This window comes from Pleurodeles waltl, chromosome 2_2, assembly GCF_031143425.1.
Source record: "Pleurodeles waltl isolate 20211129_DDA chromosome 2_2, aPleWal1.hap1.20221129, whole genome shotgun sequence".
Taxonomy (NCBI): Eukaryota; Metazoa; Chordata; class Amphibia; order Caudata; family Salamandridae; genus Pleurodeles; species Pleurodeles waltl.
This window is the reverse complement of record NC_090439.1, coordinates 811,671,146-811,689,838: the sequence shown is the minus strand read 5'-3', so window position 1 is coordinate 811,689,838 and position 18,693 is coordinate 811,671,146. Positions and strand designations below refer to the sequence as shown.

Sequence of the window (18,693 nt, the reverse complement as noted above, 5' to 3'; positions counted from 1 at the left end):
CAAAATTGGGTAAATACATTTTAAGTTATCATTTTTCAAAGTTTAGCAAAAATAATTACACACCATAGGAATCGATTGGAGAAAAGTTTAAAAATGCATATAAAATCAGGCAATTTGTTTACCGATTTCTACTTTCGTATATAGGTTGAGGTCATCGAAATGTCCTGTGGACCAGCTGGGGAAGTTTGAGTGGCTCCCAGTTTTGGCGGGAGCAGCTGCTGAAAAGTCCTTGAAGCTAGTGCAGGACCACTGCGGTGGACCACTTGGAAAAGCAATGCCAGGCGGTCTTCCAGGTGAATCCGGTGGATCCCCTTGGGTTGTAGAGGTTGCAAGAGGTGGGGACCCTTACAGCACAGCTGGTCCTCCGTTGCACAGCCCATGGAGGCCGGGTACAGAGCACATAGATGAGCAAGGAGATGTGCATATAGGTGCCCTTGGAAGCAGGAGGCAGGTCACATTGAGGGTGAATTGAAGGTCAACAGGGCCACTCATGGGGGTAATTTTTCTGTGTCCTGAAGTCCCTTGACTGGGGTTGCTCTGGTCTTTTGAGAGTCCAGAGTGGACTTTTCTTCTTGGTTTGGTACCCCGGGCTATTGCACACTTTAGCCACTGGAAGTTGCAGTGCCACCAAACTTGGTACACTTGCAAGATTTGTCCTCTGGGTCCATTGGGTGGAATTTAGTCCAGCTGCTGTGTCTGATTCCTTGGTTAGTGGCCGGTCAGTGAACTGGACTTCACTGGTCTTTTGCTTCTTTGTTGCAGGGAGTGATGCTTTCACTCTGGAGGGCGATTTTTGCCAATTTTGGCAGAATGGTGGAGGTCTTCTGGAGTTTTGTAGAGTTTGTCCAATGTCCGTTCATCCCCTCAGTGCGATTGTCGAGTCCTGAGTGCAGCAGTTTGGTGCCTTTTCTAAGTGCAGCGGGAATGCAGTTCACAAACCTTTGGTCCTCCTTGTTGGAGGCTTTTTTGTGTCCTTGGATTCTGATCTATGGGTGCCCACTAAATACTGCATTTAGTGGGCATTTAGGGGAGTCTCTAGTAGTGGCCAATTGGTTAACTAACTTAGGGTGGCTATACCCACTATGTGACCGCTGCCTGTGGGCAGAGGTCACTTCCCTATCCCCAATAGGCTGTTTTCCTACCATGCAAGATTGAGGAAAATGAAATGGAGGGGTCACCTCACATGCAACACCTTAGGGGTGGTGCAAGCTGGGGTGGCCACTCCTCCTGCCCTTTGCGAATTTTCGCACTGTTGCTCCTGCCAGGAGTGGGGGCTTGCAATGGAAGTGGCCATCTGCTGTTAGCAGCAGGGCTGAGGGATGAGCTTCAAAGGTGGTAAGCCCTTTGAAGCTCGCTGGGAGGGCAGTGCACATTCCTGGGGGAGGAGGTGTAATACCTCTGCCCAGGAAAGGCTTTGTTTTCTGACCCTGGAGAAAACAGGCTTTCACCCCAGGGTTCCAGAATCTTGTCTGGTGGTGGCAGGTTGGTTGTGACTGTCCAGCAACCATGCCAAGGTAAGTTAGTTTCTTCAGAGTTCACCTTTAAAGTGGCCCCTGGGTACATTTTGCAATGAATCCAGTACTGATACCAGTTTGGGTATACTGGTAACAGTTTGGATTCATTGTTCTGAGTTGTTTGAAACCAAACAACCCAGGGTTCAGAGTGGCCATCATGTAAATGTGAAACTCGAACTGACCAGTGTCCATCACACACATGTAAAATGGCTGCTCTGTTCACTTACTATGTCCCAGGTTTGGCAAGGACACAGTAAGAGAATATTGCTCATGCATCTATGCCCACACATGCATTATAGTGCACCCTGCCTTAGGGCTGGAAGGCCTGTCAGAGGGGTGACTTACCTATATTACATGCAATGTATAGCGGACAGAGGACACAGGCTGTGTACCATGTCAGTTTTGCATTTTGTGATTGCACCAGTACACTCAGCCTCCAATGGCAGTGCTGGATGCACCTGGATGCATGGTCCCTGAGGGTGGCACAATCTGTACAACTGCCCTCAGGGGCCTACCCTTAGTGCCTCATGCCCTTGGTACCTACGAAACCTTTACTAGGAACTTATAGTGGCAGCTAAAGGTGTTACCAATTGTGCCAGTGCATCACAACAGTTTTGGGAAAGGGATCTGGCCCAGGGAACCTGGTTAGCAGGAGCACTGGGACTAACAACTTTGTAATCACATCTAATATCAAGCTAAATGTGAGGGGCTAAGCATGTCAAAAAATGCCCTTTCTTGCACTTTCAAGAACTCACAGCTAAATATAATTCTCAAAATAACAAACATTTACAAAATTTCACAAGCAATTACAAATCACAACTCCTTTTTTACAGGCCTCACAGATTAACAAGGGTGCACATGAACTACCCTGAAGAAATATTAAAGTTGTTACAAACCATGTATGATATTTTCCGGTGCCAGACCAAAAAATAGGATATATGCATTCACCCCATTCCTATTTCATATGTCAGGGTTCAGATAGCCTTAGAACCCGCCTTAGCGGGCTCTACCAGCTATTAAAGGCCCAATCGGCGAGGGCCTTTAACAAAGGAGAGGGCCTTTAATAGCCAGTAGAGCCCACTACGGTGGGTTCTAAGGCTATTAGAACATTTTGCCGTTAGAGGGCAGAATGTTCTTCTAAATAAAACAAAGGCTTCACAGAACCGGACCGGACTAAAATCCCCTCAGGCTCCTTGAGGCTTTGTTCACAACTGCTGCTGTGAACAAAGAAGATTGGAATGTTGGCGCTGCAGGCTTTTACTGGCCAGTAAAAGCCCAGAGCACTCCATTGTTTTCAATGGAGCTGCCAACATTCCAATGTTCTAATATAGCCTTAGAACCCGCCGTAGCGGGCTCTACCGGCTTTTAAAGGCCCGCTCCCGCGGTCGGCTCGGGCCTTTAACAAGGGAGAGGGCCTTTAATAGCCAGTAGAGCCCGCTATGGTGGGTTCTAAGGCTATTAGAACATTCTGCCACTCAGGGCAGAATGTTCTATTAAATAAAACAAATTCCTCACAGAGCCTGAGGGGATTAAGATCTCCTCGGGCTCCATGAGGCTTTGTTCACAGCTCCTGCTGTGAACAAAGAGAACATTGGAATGTTGGCGCTGCGGGCTTTTACCGACCGGTAAAAGCCCGCAGCACTCCATTGTTTTCAATGGAGCTGCCAACGTTCCAATGTTCTAATAATGCATATTCCCTTTCTATTGTATTGGTCAGACAGTTAAAAATGCACACCTTTTCTCTATGTTGGATAATTTGAATGTCATATTTGTAAAAACAATTCTCATTATTTATTTCAGAGAGCTTACAATGTAAAGACACCTTGCAAGGATTTTGGCAAGCACTTTATTGTAAAACTCCTTCTTCCAATATTTGTCCGAGAGTTCACAACGTGAAAGTCTCTCCTACTCTACACCATTTCACCATGAAAAGCCCCTTCCTACTCTATTTGGCCTGAAATCTACAATAACAAATCCTTATCAACTATAAGCAATGGAACCACTCCTTAGGCAGACCTCCAACACTGTTTAATTCAAGAGTTTGCAAAGAACTTCAGCATATGTTCAGACCAACAGCGCCTCTCTTAAGACTAATTCCTATAGCTTGTTTTCTGGTGATCACATATGCTGAGGCAGACAGCTGCACTGTTAAGCCAGGCCTAAAAACAATGAAATTCCAAAAACAGAGTTTGCCAGAGGATGTAACCAAAACGCTTGACTACTATGATAATAAGTGGGAATCAATGTTCCATATTAGAAAATACATGTATACAGGCTTCTCCACAGCGTTATAACAATCCACCAAAAGGGAAATCTATTGGCTTTAATTGTAAATAATTCAGGCCTACTATCGTTACCATCATGTTTGGAACTGTTAACGCGTCCCTTTATGATAATTTATTACACATCAGGACTCGTTTTAGGCCAATGAATCTTTTGACCCAGTTGAGAGACACCTTAGGACGAGATAACTAATCAATATGTCAATCAATACGTCAATAATATCATCAGTATTTATCAGAACAATACATTTTACTTTAGTCAAAGTCATTAATCAATTCAAGACATTACCATGACCTTGCAGTCATGAATAACCACACCAGTTTAGTAGATTTTTATGAGGTTTATTCCCTATTGATTACAATTCTAAGAGCATATGTGTTAATTTTATTAGCAAAACACTCAATAACATTGTCATAATTTGGCAACTCGAATAAGACTTGAACAACGCGAGGAACGCAATTATTAGAACATAACACAGCGTCAACATAAGTCAATTTTTAACAGAGTGTCATCAATGCGTCAGTTCAACAAAGCATAGATTCAGTCGTTTGTCTATTTGCGTCAGATTATTGAACTCCTGTCCTAACCACTGATTAGCATTGGCATGTTGGGCTTCATACAAAACAATTTAGAACACCAATTTGGAAAACATCTAGCTATGGTCTCTGTCAAAAGTAAGCAGTTGGTACCTAGAAAGGAAAAGCAAACAGACAAAATCACAATCGTATTGTCATAGTTACCCTCCAAGGTTTAGATCAGCACTCAGTTTCAGCCTTCGTCTTCAGGACATCAGTCTAATCGGCATCAGTCAGAATTCAGCTCCAGGGCAAAAGGGGCACTTCCCTCATAAGGAGGTAAAGTGTAAAAATGGGCAATCTAAGGACGAGGATGGTTCTAAGCAAACCAATAAGTCACCAAACAGAGTAACAAAGTTTCTGGATAAAATCAATAGCATTCCTTAACCCATCTAAATGGCTCCCCGTGTCATGGGTTTTTATCCCTTTTTCGTTGTACAGTCCCCTAAAATTCTATTGGATCTTGGTTATACCCCACTATCTTTATCTGATTGGAAAATGCATTATGTCATTAATCTTTCACCCCATATTATTTTACAGACATTTCATTGGTCCTCATGATTAACGTCTTCAGAGGTAGCACGTCCGGTATGATTTCATCCTTCTGTAATTCTTTGCACAACTTTTGGTCAGTAGCTCCATTGTCTTCACCGGTTTAAACGACCTTGTACATTACATTGATCTACACTGTTGCATTTTGTCTAATATTTCTGCAAGCAATGGGGATTTCATGGGAACGGATCTACTATGGTTACATTCAGCTTCTAGTTTTGAAGAAAACAAGGGGTCATGTCCTTTTGTGAGTCAGCACTCTGTAAGATAGTTAAAATACGTTTAATATGAGAGCCAAGCAGCTAAGCTTCGACTCATGCTAACTTAAGGCCTACAAGGATTTCAGCACAAATTCAATAACGCAATCATTAATAATTAGTACAAAACCACACTTCAATAACATATTTTATCAATATTAGTAATTTCTATTAGTTCCCATCTACCTTGGTGGCCACTCCCCGTAGTCACATTTCAAGTGCACGTTTAAACAAAATACATTAATACAGTTACTTAAGCGGCATTATCACACACTAGTTCGTAAGCACTTCATGTTAATATAGATTATATAAGCTACGCTCTCTCAGCACTAAAGAAATCAAACCTATCACATCTAACATAACTTTCCATAATGCACCAATCAGGTCTATAGCCTTGATCTTTGGCTTGTTAACATAACCACTCTGGCCTATCCTACTGACCATAAGTTGTGCATTACATGTACTCTATTTCAACAGAAGTGCACAATTTCTGTCCAATCAAATCCTATAGAGAGGAAGATGAACACATGGGACTGTCTGTAGAATATCTTACAGCTTTTTTTTCTGTTGATCACAGAAGATGTGGGGATATCTGTGATGCCAGTCTTTAAAAGCCACACAAAGAGACCATTAGACAGACTGACATCTAATATCATGGTCTCTCTTTTATCAACTTTAAAATCCAGGCAGCTGGAGTGTTTTTTCCCATAAGAGCTGTGACGGTAGATCGAGAAGCATTACATAAATGATCGATCAAGCGGTTTAGAAGAAGAGGACCTTTGGCCTCAAGTTCTATCTGATGATATGAGTGTGGCAAGTACTTCCCATGTACATTATCAGGACTTGCTGCTCTGCCTGGCTCAGCAGTCTGAATGTGTTATTCAGAATTTAGCAGATTTGGAACATACACCGAAAATTGGCAGATGTCTCATCCGCAATATTGGAGTGTATACATAGCTATAGATGGATATGCAGTCTAAATACTGTGGATGGGACACCCGCCACTTGCCCCCAAACCGCCCGTGGACCAAACTAAAAAAAAAACTACTGTGTTTTCAGAGGAGAAGGTGGAAGTGTGATTTCACCTTAATCTCGACGGATAAGCGCCCCCTCCCCACCAACAGCCCTCTCCCATCTAGATGGATCCTAAGAAACCCATTCATTTCTCCCCCTGAAAATGCTCAGGAGAGTACCAGTGAATGCTTCCACGGTTACGCGGTCAGAATAACACCTGAAAAGGAAGGAAGCAGGAAGGCAACAGCCTCGTTTGTATGACAATCACTGTCAGATCTGGCTCCCTGAAACAGGCAGTTACAGGGGCAGTAGGCACGAAGGCCAACTGGTTTATTGATGCCCCCTGAACCTCAAGATGGCAAGATCAGACCAAATAATACATTACTCATGACGTGGTTTTATATTACATTACTTATTAATTGATTTTACTACTCTTTAGAAAGATTTAAATTATTTGCATATCATGCGTAGTATTCAACATTTACCAGGGATTGCAGTTATTTCTATCAATGTAACAACATGTATTAATAAAAATAAAATGTTAAATGCAAACCAATTGTAAAGAAATTAAAAACATGTATTCTAACATGTGCTTTTCTTTTGTAGGTCATTGCCACTATAGACTAGGCTTAGCAAGACATATTTAAAGAAAGATCATGAAGTGCAACAGGAGACAGTGGAATTTTTGGCAGACAGGGTTCTGGGTTTACAGTGTTTGTTTTCACAGACATGGAATGATGTATGGGTAGATGCTTGGATGCTTGCATTAAATATGGGACTGTTGAGGGTGAGCTTGTTAGATGTGAGAATGAATGTTCTAAAAGTAGCCATGTCATTGTGAAAGTGTTCTTATACCAGCAAAGAAAGAAAGAAAGAGGAAATGTTGTGTCTAACTTTTTATTTGTTTAGGGAAGGTAAACATCCTGCAACTCAAATGAAGGTTGATTAATTACAGGAAATAATTCAGTTAAACCTCTTTTCTGTGATATACAAACTTGAAACCACTTAACAACTGGCAAACATTGTTGGATATGAAGGCTTACACATGTAATGAAAATATATATAAAGATAGATAGATAGATAGATAGATAGATAGATAGATAGATAGATAGATAGATAGATAGATAGATAGATAGATAGATAGATAGATAGATAGATAGATTTTTCGTGCTCTTTGCTATCATCGTAAATAGCTTAACCCACAGCCACGATTGCAGAATTCCAGAGGAGGGCAGCATTGCATTTAAAATGTACAGAGTAAACTACGGGTGACGTGGAATAGCACTCGTTCTTCAGTTTCAAGATTTAAATGTCAGAACTACCGTTTGATGGCAATGTATGTGATGTGTCCCAAAAACTAAGATGAAACTTTGCTTGCATAAATAAAAGTAGACAAGTGTTGAATAAATGCAAAACAAACAACTTAATGTCTTTCCTCCGGCTTCTGTCTAGTACACCTCGTTCTTTGAGTTTAATGACCGCTTGGAAGCAGTACTCAAGAAAGCATACATGTACAGGTAAGAATAATAACAGTGTAGACAACAATGACGTCACATAAGTTACCATCAGAACTCAATTTGTTAAAGTAGTAAGTACGGAGGCCGAAAGGTTTCCTCAGGAGGCCGAAATGCCAAGATGTCCGAATGCCAAGGCCGCATACTTTTGATTCCACTTCATGCCCATTTCTTCCACACCTCCGCTTCCTGCCTCTTTATCCCCTACTATTTCTAGTTCTTTTTTATCCCTATTGTCTCTTCTCTTTGCTGCCGTTTTCCTATATTCCCTCCCTCTCTTTTATGCATTTATCTCTTGCTAAATATAAAAGTAAGTCAGATAGTCAAAATACGTCTAGTGTCCAGTGCCCGCTACCACTGGCACAAATGAAGCACTGTATGTCATACACTGACAATGTTGGTTCTTGGTTGTGTCAGCGGCTATAACAAGAGCTGCTGATCTTTGGCTGGGGCCTTGGGTTACTGATTGTTGTATTTTCTTTATGCTAATCTCATTTAATCTTGCTTTGCTCACAGGGCTTCATTCCTTTCTGTTCACTCTCGAAATACAAAGTAAATGCATTTCAAGGGAGAAAATGGGATAGACTAACATGGGCGGAGCCAAATTGCAAGCGTGTCATTGAGTCCTACCTTGTCAAGCCAAGCCCTCTATTGTGTTCCTTCGTTCAACATTCTGTGACTCTGGTCAAATCACTTAATCTCCCCCTCCCTACCAAAAAATGACTGTCATTGTGTAATGTGAGTGGTGCTCATGTAACGTGCTCCACTAACTTCGGGTTGTTTTCACGCTATATAAAACTGCAATTGCATGTGTTTTGATGAATGATTGTTTTTGTGATACCCCTCCTTAGATCTGTGCCTGCAAATTTGCAGAGCGATGCGATTTGCTCCAGAGTAAGTTTGGCTCATTGAACCTCAGTTTCTGTTTGTCGTAGACCTGCATGGGTGCAACAAGCCACACTTCATAGTGGCAGAGGACTTCAGTCTCTGTCACAGGTTCATGCAGGTAGCATTGTGGTGGCAGCATACCGTGTTTTAGAACATGCAGTGTGGCTAGAACGTTTACCTGTGCTACAGGAGAGGAGATTGTAGGAAAGTACCCTATTTTGCCTGCTGTCAGTGTGTTTTGACTGTTTTCACTTGGATCCTGCAAACCAGGACCCCATTGATCGTGCACTCTCATCTAAATTTGGTTGCTTAGGGCTTTGCAAACCCTGAAATTGGCATACTGGTGCCCCCTATAAGTCCCTAGTATATGGTACCTCCATACCCAGGGAATTGGGGCACCAGGGGTTACTTATGGGCTGCAGCATATATTTTGCCAGCCATGGAAGCCCAGGCAAAATGTGTCTGCAAGCCTGCCATTGTAGCCTGCATGAAAAGGTGCGTGCACCCTTTCACTACAGGTCACTTACAAAGTCACTGTAAGTCACCCCTATGGTAGGCCCTCCTAGCCCAGAAGGCAAGTGCAGGTACCTGTGTATGAGGGTACCCTTGCATGAGCAGAGGCGCCACTACGAACTCCAGCTCCATTACACTGGACTTCGTAAGTACAGGAAAGCCATTTTACCCATGTACTGGACACAGATCACTACCTGTGTCCAGCTACATAATGGTAACTCTGAACCTAGGCATGTTTGGTATCAAAAATGTCAGAATCATACCCCAATACTGTTGCCAGTATTGGTTATATGATTCCATGTACTCCAGAGGCTCCTTTGGGGACCCCCAGCATTGCTCCTACCAGTCTTCTGGGGTTTTCTGGGCAGCCCGCGCTTCTACCACCCTCAGACAGATTTCTGCCCTCCTGCTGCTTGAACAGCTCAGGCAGAGGAAGGCAGAACAAAGGATTTCCTGTGGGAGGGGAAGTAACCGCCCTCTCCCTTGGAAATAGGTGTTACATGGTTCGGGAGGGGTAGCCTATCCAAGCCACCAGTAAGCTTTGAAGGGCACATTTGGTGCCCTCCTTGCATAAACTGGTTTGCACCAGTCCAGGGACCCCCGGTCCCTGCTCTGGCACGAAACTGGACAAAGGAAAGGGGAGTGACCACTCCCTGTCCATCCCCACCCTAGGGGTGATGCCCAGAGCTTCTCCAGGTGGCCACTTGATTCTGCCATCTTGAATCCAAGGTGGGCAGATGCCCCTGGTAGCATCTCAGTTGCCAGGTCAGGTAGGTGACCTCACAGCCCTCTCCTGATAGGTGGTCCTCCTGCTAGGTGACCAATCCCCCTTCTGGGGCTATTAAGGGTCTCCCTCTGGAAGGGTCCTCAGATTTAACGTGCAAGATTCCAGCAGGACTCCTCCACATCGTTTATTTAATCTTCTGTCCACTAGGACTGCAACTGGTACCCCCAGGAACCGACAATCTGCAACTTCAGCAACAACTCCGCTCTGCAACATTGTTTATCTGGCTCCTTCCAGCAACTGCAACATTTCCCCAAGCTGTTCATCCTCTGAGGGAGCTGAGTCTTCAGCCTGCATAAGAAGGAAGAAGGAATCTCCCTTGGAGTGAAGGAGTCACTCCCCTGGATCCACAGGCACCAACTGCAACGTCGGCTGGCTGCTTGGATCCTCTCTCCTCTGGAAATGCATGGATCCTGCCTCAAAGGTGGTGGTGTGGAGTGGTTCCCCTGGTCCTCTCTGCCAGCTGTCCAACTTGGGAGATGGTAAGCCCTTGCCTCTCCTTGCAGGACAGTTCCCCAGTGCACCGCTACTCTTGTAGCTGCCAAGGCTTGTTTGGTCCACCTCCAAGGGATCTTCAGGCTCCATGTAGCCCCGACTCCCAGCACTTCTTCCTGCAAAATACAGTCTCCTGCCTCCTGCTCCAGTGAAGTGGGACACTCCTCCAGGTGTGCTGAGGGGGCCTCACTTCGACTCCTGTGCCTCCTGCAAGTGGCTTGCCTGTGTGGGCTGCCTCCTCTTCTTGTGACTCTCCCAGCTGCTTAGTTTAACCTTGTGCTCCCCTCCTTGGGTCGAGTTCCCTGAACCTCGTTGGTCCTCTTCAGCCTTGGAAACCTTCTTCTCTGACTCTTGCATTTGCCAAGGTTTGTTGGCACTTTTCCAGCATCACTGACCAACTTCATCACGACCGCCGACGTGGGACATCACTTGCTTCACTTTTCTTCAGCTCCTGCCTGTGCTGCACTGCCGGCCTTCTCCGTCCACAGTCAACCTGATCCTGCATCTACAGAAGGGTGGGAAGTGGCTCCTGCCACGACCAGACACTCCATCTCGAACTGAACTTGGTCCCCTTCCTTGGCAGGTCCTCTTCTCTCAGGATCCACCTTTGGGGTCTTCCAATCTTGTTTGGGTCTTGCATAATCCTTTTCCAAAGTCCTCCTGTTGGTTTTGAGGAAATCTTTCTCTCCTGGTCGCTGGGGGTCACTCTGGGACTCACCACTTGGGGTTCCTAGTTCCTCCAGCTCCCTCCTACTGATTCCATTTCCTTGGGTGGGGAACTGCGTTTCACATTCCACTTTCTTAGTATATGCTTTGGTCCCCACCAGGGCCCTCCTACCGATTCCATTTCCTTGGGTGAGGGGCTGCCTTTCACATTCCACTTTCTTAGTATATGGTTTGGTCTCCCCCTGGGACCCTCACTGTTTGCTATTGCTTTTACCAATGCCAATTGCTTTCTATGCTATTTTCTGATTGCTGATGTGTATATGATAGTGTGTTTACTTACCTCCAGTTAGGGTATGGCCTATACAGTATTTTAGTATTTGTGTTACTATAATAAAGTACTTTTATTATTTGTAACACTGTGTGGTTCTGTCATGTGTGTAAGTGCTGTGTGACTTTAGTGGTATTGCATAAGCTTTGCATGTCTCCTAGATAAGTCTTGGCTGCTCACAACAGCTACCTCTAGAGAGAATTGGCTTCCTTACACTACCTACAATTTACTGATAGGGGTACCTGGACCTGGTATAAGTACCTGGTATAAGGTGATAACACCATAAGTGCTCACCACACACCAGGCCAGCTTCCTACAGAGGTCTACAGCCCCACTCATATAAAGTTCTGCTCCTACAGGTGAGCCTGGATTCTTTCTGTAAGAAATTATGTTATTGGTTGAGAGGGGTGGAATCTCCACTCAAGCAACACCCGCAAAAGTTGTCATGGTGAACAACAACAATCACTAAATTAGCATGTGCTTAACCCTCTAATAGCTTGGCATGAAGCAGTCAGGCTTAACTTAGAGGCAATGAGTAAAGTATTAATGCAGGACACAAACAGTAATAAAGCTAAAACACAACACAGGAAAATTCCAAACCAATTACGAAAACCAGAGTAAATTTTAATTAATAAAATGATGCCAGAATGTCAAAAATCCAATCAGTAGAACCAGAGATTTGCATTTAAAAAGTTTTCAGTGAAAATAGGGCATAAAGGCACAAAGCATCACTCACAGTGATCAGGTTGCACTAGACTGAAGGAAATCCACAAGCTCAGGCCAAATGTGATAAAAGTGCGGGTCAGATACAGGGACCAGGTTAGTGCCACGGATAAAGTTGCATTCTAAGTCTGTTGTAAAGAGTTCAGTTTGAGGCGGAGGAGGCCACCATGAGAAGGCTGAGCAGCGTGGATGGTCATTGCTATAGTGCAAAGAATAGATCAGACATCATGGACACTTGTCACTATAGCAAGAAAAAACTGTTGAGCATTGTGGACGGTTATTGCTGTAGCTTCACATTAACAGTTGTTGCAGGCTGTTGTTTCTGTAGCACAAAGTGAAACTCTTTGTCGGTTGTTGCCAGTCACTGCTGGTGTCAATGCCAGCCTGAAGAGTAGGTCTCACTGGAACTTGGCATTGGTGGTTGTCACAGGCAATAGAGTTTTGGTGCAAACAGGCTTGTTCGCAGTCTCAAGGAGCCCAGGCTCCAGGATTTTCATCCTTTCTTTAGCAGGAGTACACTCTGATACCAACCAGGGGTTCAGGCACCTCTTGGGGATCATGACTCATTCCAGGAGTGCCAGCAAGGCTCATGCAGACCCAGTTGCAGTTCCAGACAGGTTCTGTTGAAGCAAGTCAACTGGGCAGTTTCAGGAAGGCCACTGGAGCTTGTTGTGTCTCTGTAGCTCACATAGGAGATCAGCCAATTGACCCTTGGAGTCACATTGGTTACCCTGGGATGAAGGCAAGCAGGTCCAATTTTCCTTCTCAGACAGCAAGACAGTTCTTCAAGCAACAGGTCCGTCCTCTGGCTGCAGGGCAGTCCTCATCCTGTAACCTTGACAGGTCCAGTAGTGTTCTTATGAGTGAATCTAGAGATCCAATATTTATGGCTAGTGCCAGCCTATATGTGGTGGAGGGGGGACTCCAATACATTTGATTCTGGAAAGTTCTTCCCCAGTGAAGGTTCCAAACTCTCTGGAGGTGAAAAAAGGCAGGACAGGCCTGGTGTCAGGTTCATTTGTGTTTGCCAAAAGCAAAGCCCTTTGAAGTATGTGTGACTGGGTACAGCCCTCTCCCAGTCATCCTTATCCTAATAGGATGGCCCATCCTGAACACACCTAAGCCCCTTTTGCATTACTGCCTGGAAGCAATATATTATATCCAACAGCAGAGTCATTCCTAATCATGTGACCCTTGACTCTGGCAGAAAGCACAAATGGTTGGGTCAAGAAAATGCCAACTTTCATAATTGCATTTTCATAACTGTAACTTAAAAATCCAACTTTACTATTGAAGATGATCTGAAATGTCCTCTGCTGGATGCTGATTGGCCCGGACGAGGATTATATCTAGCAATGGAATTTAAAACCTCTTGCAAAACCTTGAACTCCCCTTCTATTACTTATGAGTCACCCCTGAGTTAGTGACTTATAAGGGAGCCCAGAAGGCAGTGCGCTATGTAATTAAAAGGCAGGACATATACTTTTAGGTTTTACGTGCCCCGCAAGTTTGATTTTTTCACTGTGAGGACTACACCTCACAGATTAACAAAAGGAATTCCTTATTACAGTTAATAAGATGTAATTCCTAATTAAGAACGAGTAGATATGTCATGTATAATTCCTATGGAATTGTAATAATAAATCCTCTCTAATTGTAAAGTCAAATGTATTGCTACAATTTTGAAAATGCAACTTTTAGAAATTTGACATTTTCCTACTCATAGTCCTGTGTGCCTGTACCCTGTCTCCAATAGACGTCTGGGGTGAGGTGACAGATGGGCTTGTGCATTCCCTCTAAACAGAGACACACCTAGGAACTTAGGTGTGACTGATGGGCCATCAACGTCCTGCGGGATAGTCTAGGCAGGATGGGTGGGAGGAGCAGGCCACAGCCTCCAACTTGCACCTGAATAGGCAGTGTTGTGTCCCCACCCAAAGGGCTGCATACCCCCTGTAGTAAGTCTGGAGTTAGGACAGGAAAAAAGGACCCTTCTTTGAAGTCACCTCCACTTCAAAGACACAACTGGGTATAATTACTTAACCTCCGACCATACCAACTCAGTACACTACTGGACCTGTGTAAAACTCTGCCAGGAAGAAGGACTGCTGTGCTGCTACAAGGCCTTTCACTTTGAACTGCTTCTCTGGAAGAACTGCTTTGCTGCTGTGCCACCCTGCTGCCTGTTTTCCCCTACCCTGCTAAGGAAGGACTGGATCCATCTCACTTGAACCCAGAGTGACTCCAAAGGCATGTTGGCTTGCCCTCTGTTATAATTCTCAGGGACATCAAAGACTTCTCATCATCCTGCAACAGCACCTGAACGTTGCTTGCTGCAAGGCTTGCCCTGCCAAGTGGTGCCAATCCAGTCCTGGGCCCTTGGAAGTGGGTATAAAGTGCTGCAACTGCCAAAACCTGCGTATCGATGTTGTTGCGCCAATCAGAACTGATGCACCTTTATAGACACAATGCATCACTGTAGATGCCAACACATCACCATTGCTGACTGTGTGAAGCATCGCCTCCATTCCTGACGCATCTCTGACTTTGCGCGGCTCACAGCCAACGCATCACTTACATCTTTGGGATCAACACACCCTTTGCTTCTTGCATCTTGTTCTCGACATCTGACACAACTCCAAACCAAGGTACTGTTTCAGTGGGCCAAGGGTCGTCCCTGTACCTGACCTATGCTTCATCAACCTGACTTTTCAGATTTGACCCGGTCTAGCACAACCAGATAGCCCTGGTTGGGGCTTTATGCTTCTAAGCACTCCGACTAAGCTTATTTTTAAAAAAGTCATATCTCACCTTCTGCTTCTTGGATTCTTGTAATTTTGATCTTGTTTTGTTCATTAAGTTAAGTTCTATTCTTCTAATCAGGTGTGATATCTTTTGTGTGGTGTTGTCACTGTTTTACTGTTTGAAGTGTTGCACAAATATTTTCCACATTACCTCTTAAGTTAAGTCTGCTTGCTCTGTACCATCTATCAGAGGGTGAGCACAGGTTGATTTATGTGTGTATCTCACTTACCCTGACTAGGACTGTGGTTCGTGCTTGGACAGGGTGCATACCTCTGCCAACCAGAAACCACATTTCTAACAGCTTATCCCAAGGGGTAACGTGTATTAAAAGGGAAGGATTAGGCCTGGCAAAAGGTCTATTTTGCCAGGTAAAAGTGACAGTTTTAAACTACATTACAAGCTGCAGTGGCAAGTCTGGGACATATTTTAAAAGGCTACTTTTGTGGGTGGCACGAAGGATTCTGCAGGCCCATTAGAAGCATTAAATTTACAGGTCCTGGGTATAAGTAGTTCCATCTATTAAGGAATTACAAGTGAATTAAAGGTTCCAATTAGGTGTAAGCCAAGTTGACCATGTTTGAAGACGACAACACAAGCACTTTAGCATGGGTTAACAGTGGCAAGGTAGGTATAGTACTAAATCCAACAAAACAAATCTGCAAAACAGGAGGAGTGGAGCTAAAATGTTTGGGGGAATCCCATACTGAGGATGTCAGGTCTTACACTTGCTATGTATGATCCTGAACACACAGATATTTGTATGTTGTGTGTGGTCTGCATGATACAAACGTAGGAGTGAGTTAAAATGGTGAAACAACCTGCAGGGTCCATTTTGGAAACTCCTGACTTGTTCATGTGCTCAAGATGGAGAAGAGGAGAGATTCTTTTCGTAAACAGTAGAAGTGTATTGCTGATATTACTGAGGCTAGAGGGAAGGAAACTAGCCACAGAAGAGGGGAAAGAGAAGAGATGTTTACTCTTAAAAATGTGATTAGGTCACTTTCATTCAGAGGGCTGCTGATTACTCTTTCTGAAACTGCTATTTGGTGGTTGAAAGGGGTAAAGGTTGGTAGAGCAATTCCTATTGTCCGAGTGTGAAAGGGGTCCGCATTTTGTATCTCTTTGTGATCACTGCCGGATGTAGCTCGCAGGTGAAAAATCCTCCAGGATGTTACATCCTGGAAATGACCCTGTTACGAGGAGCATCTCTCTAGGCAAGGGTGAGCCTGAAAGACATCCTGAGAAGGACACTTGAAAGCAGAACTGATAAAAGGGGTGTTTTCTGGGTGTGGCAATGACTCACGTGACACGTTTCTGCCCAGGAAAAAGGCATAAGATGTAGATGTGGTATTTTTCTGTAACCCTCATGTTTTACATTTCCCCCATTACCCCTACCCATCACCCGCACCCCGCCCCCCCCCCCCAAATATATTTTCCCGGAACGTTGTTGGCGTTTTTGCACAGGGATCGGAATTCCGGGGGTAGTTACTAAGGGCCAGATATAGGAAAACGGCAAATTGCAACTCGCAATTTGCGAGTCTGAGCGACTCGCAAATTGCAACTCGCAATTTGCTATGCAGAACGGTGTCTCAGAAACCGTCTGCAAGTCGCTATGGGGTCGCAAAGACCCACCTCATTAATATTAATGAGGTGGGTTGCAATTTGCGCCCCCATAGCGACTATGGGCACTCACGGGGATGGAGGCCTGCTGGGAACAGCAGACCTCCATGTCCGTGACTGCTTTTAAATAAAGCAGTTTTTTTTTTTTCCAAGTGTAGCCCGTTTTCCTTAAAGGAAAACGAGCTGCACTTAGAAAAAAAAAAACGAAACCTTTAGTTTCTGATTTTTTCAGGGCAGGTAGTGGTCCCTTGGACCCCTGCCTGCTCTGAAGAAATATTTTTGGGTCCACTCACAAAGGGGAAGGGGTCCCATGGGGACCCCTTCCAGTTTGCGAGTGGGTTACCATCCACTTCAAGTGGATGGTAAGTGCGACTCCATTTGCGACCGCGTACGCGGTCGCAAATGGAATTGCATACCACTGCGAGTCGCAAATAGGAAGGGAACACCCCTTCCTATTTGTGAGTCGGAAATGCATTTTGCGAGTCGGTTCCGACTCGCAAAATGCATTTCTGCATAGCAAACACACGTTTGCGACTCGCAAACGTCGATTTTTGCCGTTTGCGACTCGCAAACTGTTTGCTACATCTGGCCCTGGGTGTGATAAATGTCACAACCCACCTTTTTCCCATATCATTTGCAGCAGGCCAAGTCTGCTGAAATTTACTACAGGAACATTTTTGGTAATTACCTAGACATGAGGAATTCATCAGGCCACCTCCATTTCTGAGTGAAAACAACAAATAGGAGTTATATACCGAACATGGCTGGGAATTCCTGCCCCATGGTGTTAGGCCACTCATAATCGTGCCCCTAGAGCAGGGATCGGAATTCACCTTGTAGCTAGTACTCAGGCCATCTGATGTTCAGTCTCAGAAGTTCTCAATATTCTGCTGCCCCAGCGTTTAATCCCCCGACACACAGCAAATGTCGTTTGTTCTGAGGAAGCAGGAGCATGTTTCTGGGTTTCATATATCTGTAAGGCGTATGTAAGGATAAGACAGACTTATATGTCACACATCACACAGGTACGAAAGTTGCTTTGTCTCAGAGGTTATATTGTTTTCAGAGCAGTAGTCTAGTATTCAACAATTTATTGCACCTAATGCCGCAAATTCAGACGAGTAACAACTATAAATGCTTCCTTCCTGCCAAAGTATTACATTTCCACTTAAAGATATGTTTGAACAATAATAATATACTTTATTTTGTAGAGTGGTCCGTACAACTGGATATCTGTTGTTTATCCTACACCTTAATGCATGCATTTACTACATGGCATCAGACTATGAAGGAATTGGCAGCACCAAGTGGGTGTATGATGGCAACGGAAACATGTAAGTACTTTAATCTCTGAGCAGGCCAGGCCTATAGCATTGCGATGTTTCTACCCATGTGGATTATTGGCATACCTGGCATAAGGTCCATGACAAGGCTAAGCTGCTTGGCAGCGATTTAGCTGGAATTCATTATTCTCTCCAGTACCTTGAAGTCCTAATTACAAGTACGATTTCAACAACAACAATAGAATGAGTGTTACTGATATTTGCCCACATTTCTACTATGAGTAACATTTCGATTTTCGAGAAGCCATAAACCTCCACAACTCCAGAGATTGGCCATTAAAGCCGCATATCCGGAAGTTTCTTGATGCTCATCTTAGAATACCCATGGAGTCGTGCCTTATGTGCTTCAGTGAGGCTGAGGGCCACTGTCTCATGTTTTCAAAGGTGAAGAGAATCAAGGCAAAGTACTGGAAAAAGGGTTTCCAAAGCCTATTGTCCAAAGTCCAGGGAAAACTGCTCTGTTTACACAATCATCAATTTACATGTGAAGGTCTCTGAACATGATTCTGTTCAAATGGAGGGGAAGTCAGTAAATGGGTCCAACATCCATATATTTCTAAACCCCACCAACATAACCTTGTCTTCTTAGAGAAGGATTTCTGAGCTACTATGCACCCACCGCAAGGCTACAGAGATGGCATCTAAAGAATTTGATTCTCCTACTGAGAACAAGATCTGTAGAGAGCCTTTCAATGCAGAGTGTTATGTTTTTCAATTGTGTGGAACAGGTGGGGCCGGCTTTTTTTACTTTGAAAATCTAGATGTGTATTTTTCAAGGTCATTGGTATTGCTTGTGCCATGAGCGAAATCATTAACCAC

At 44.2% G+C, this 18,693-nt stretch overlaps 1 protein-coding gene across 1 annotated transcript in view; it reads left to right on the top strand.

The window, feature by feature from the left end:
- The window catches only part of CNGB3 (cyclic nucleotide gated channel subunit beta 3), a 749,182-nt gene that overhangs the window by 419,720 nt on the left and 310,769 nt on the right, over positions 1–18,693 (top strand). The window contains exons 10-11 of the mRNA XM_069219226.1: positions 7,648–7,712; positions 17,743–17,865. Coding sequence (XP_069075327.1) covers positions 7,648–7,712; positions 17,743–17,865 — 188 coding nt within the window. The remainder of the gene's footprint in view (positions 1–7,647; positions 7,713–17,742; positions 17,866–18,693) is intronic.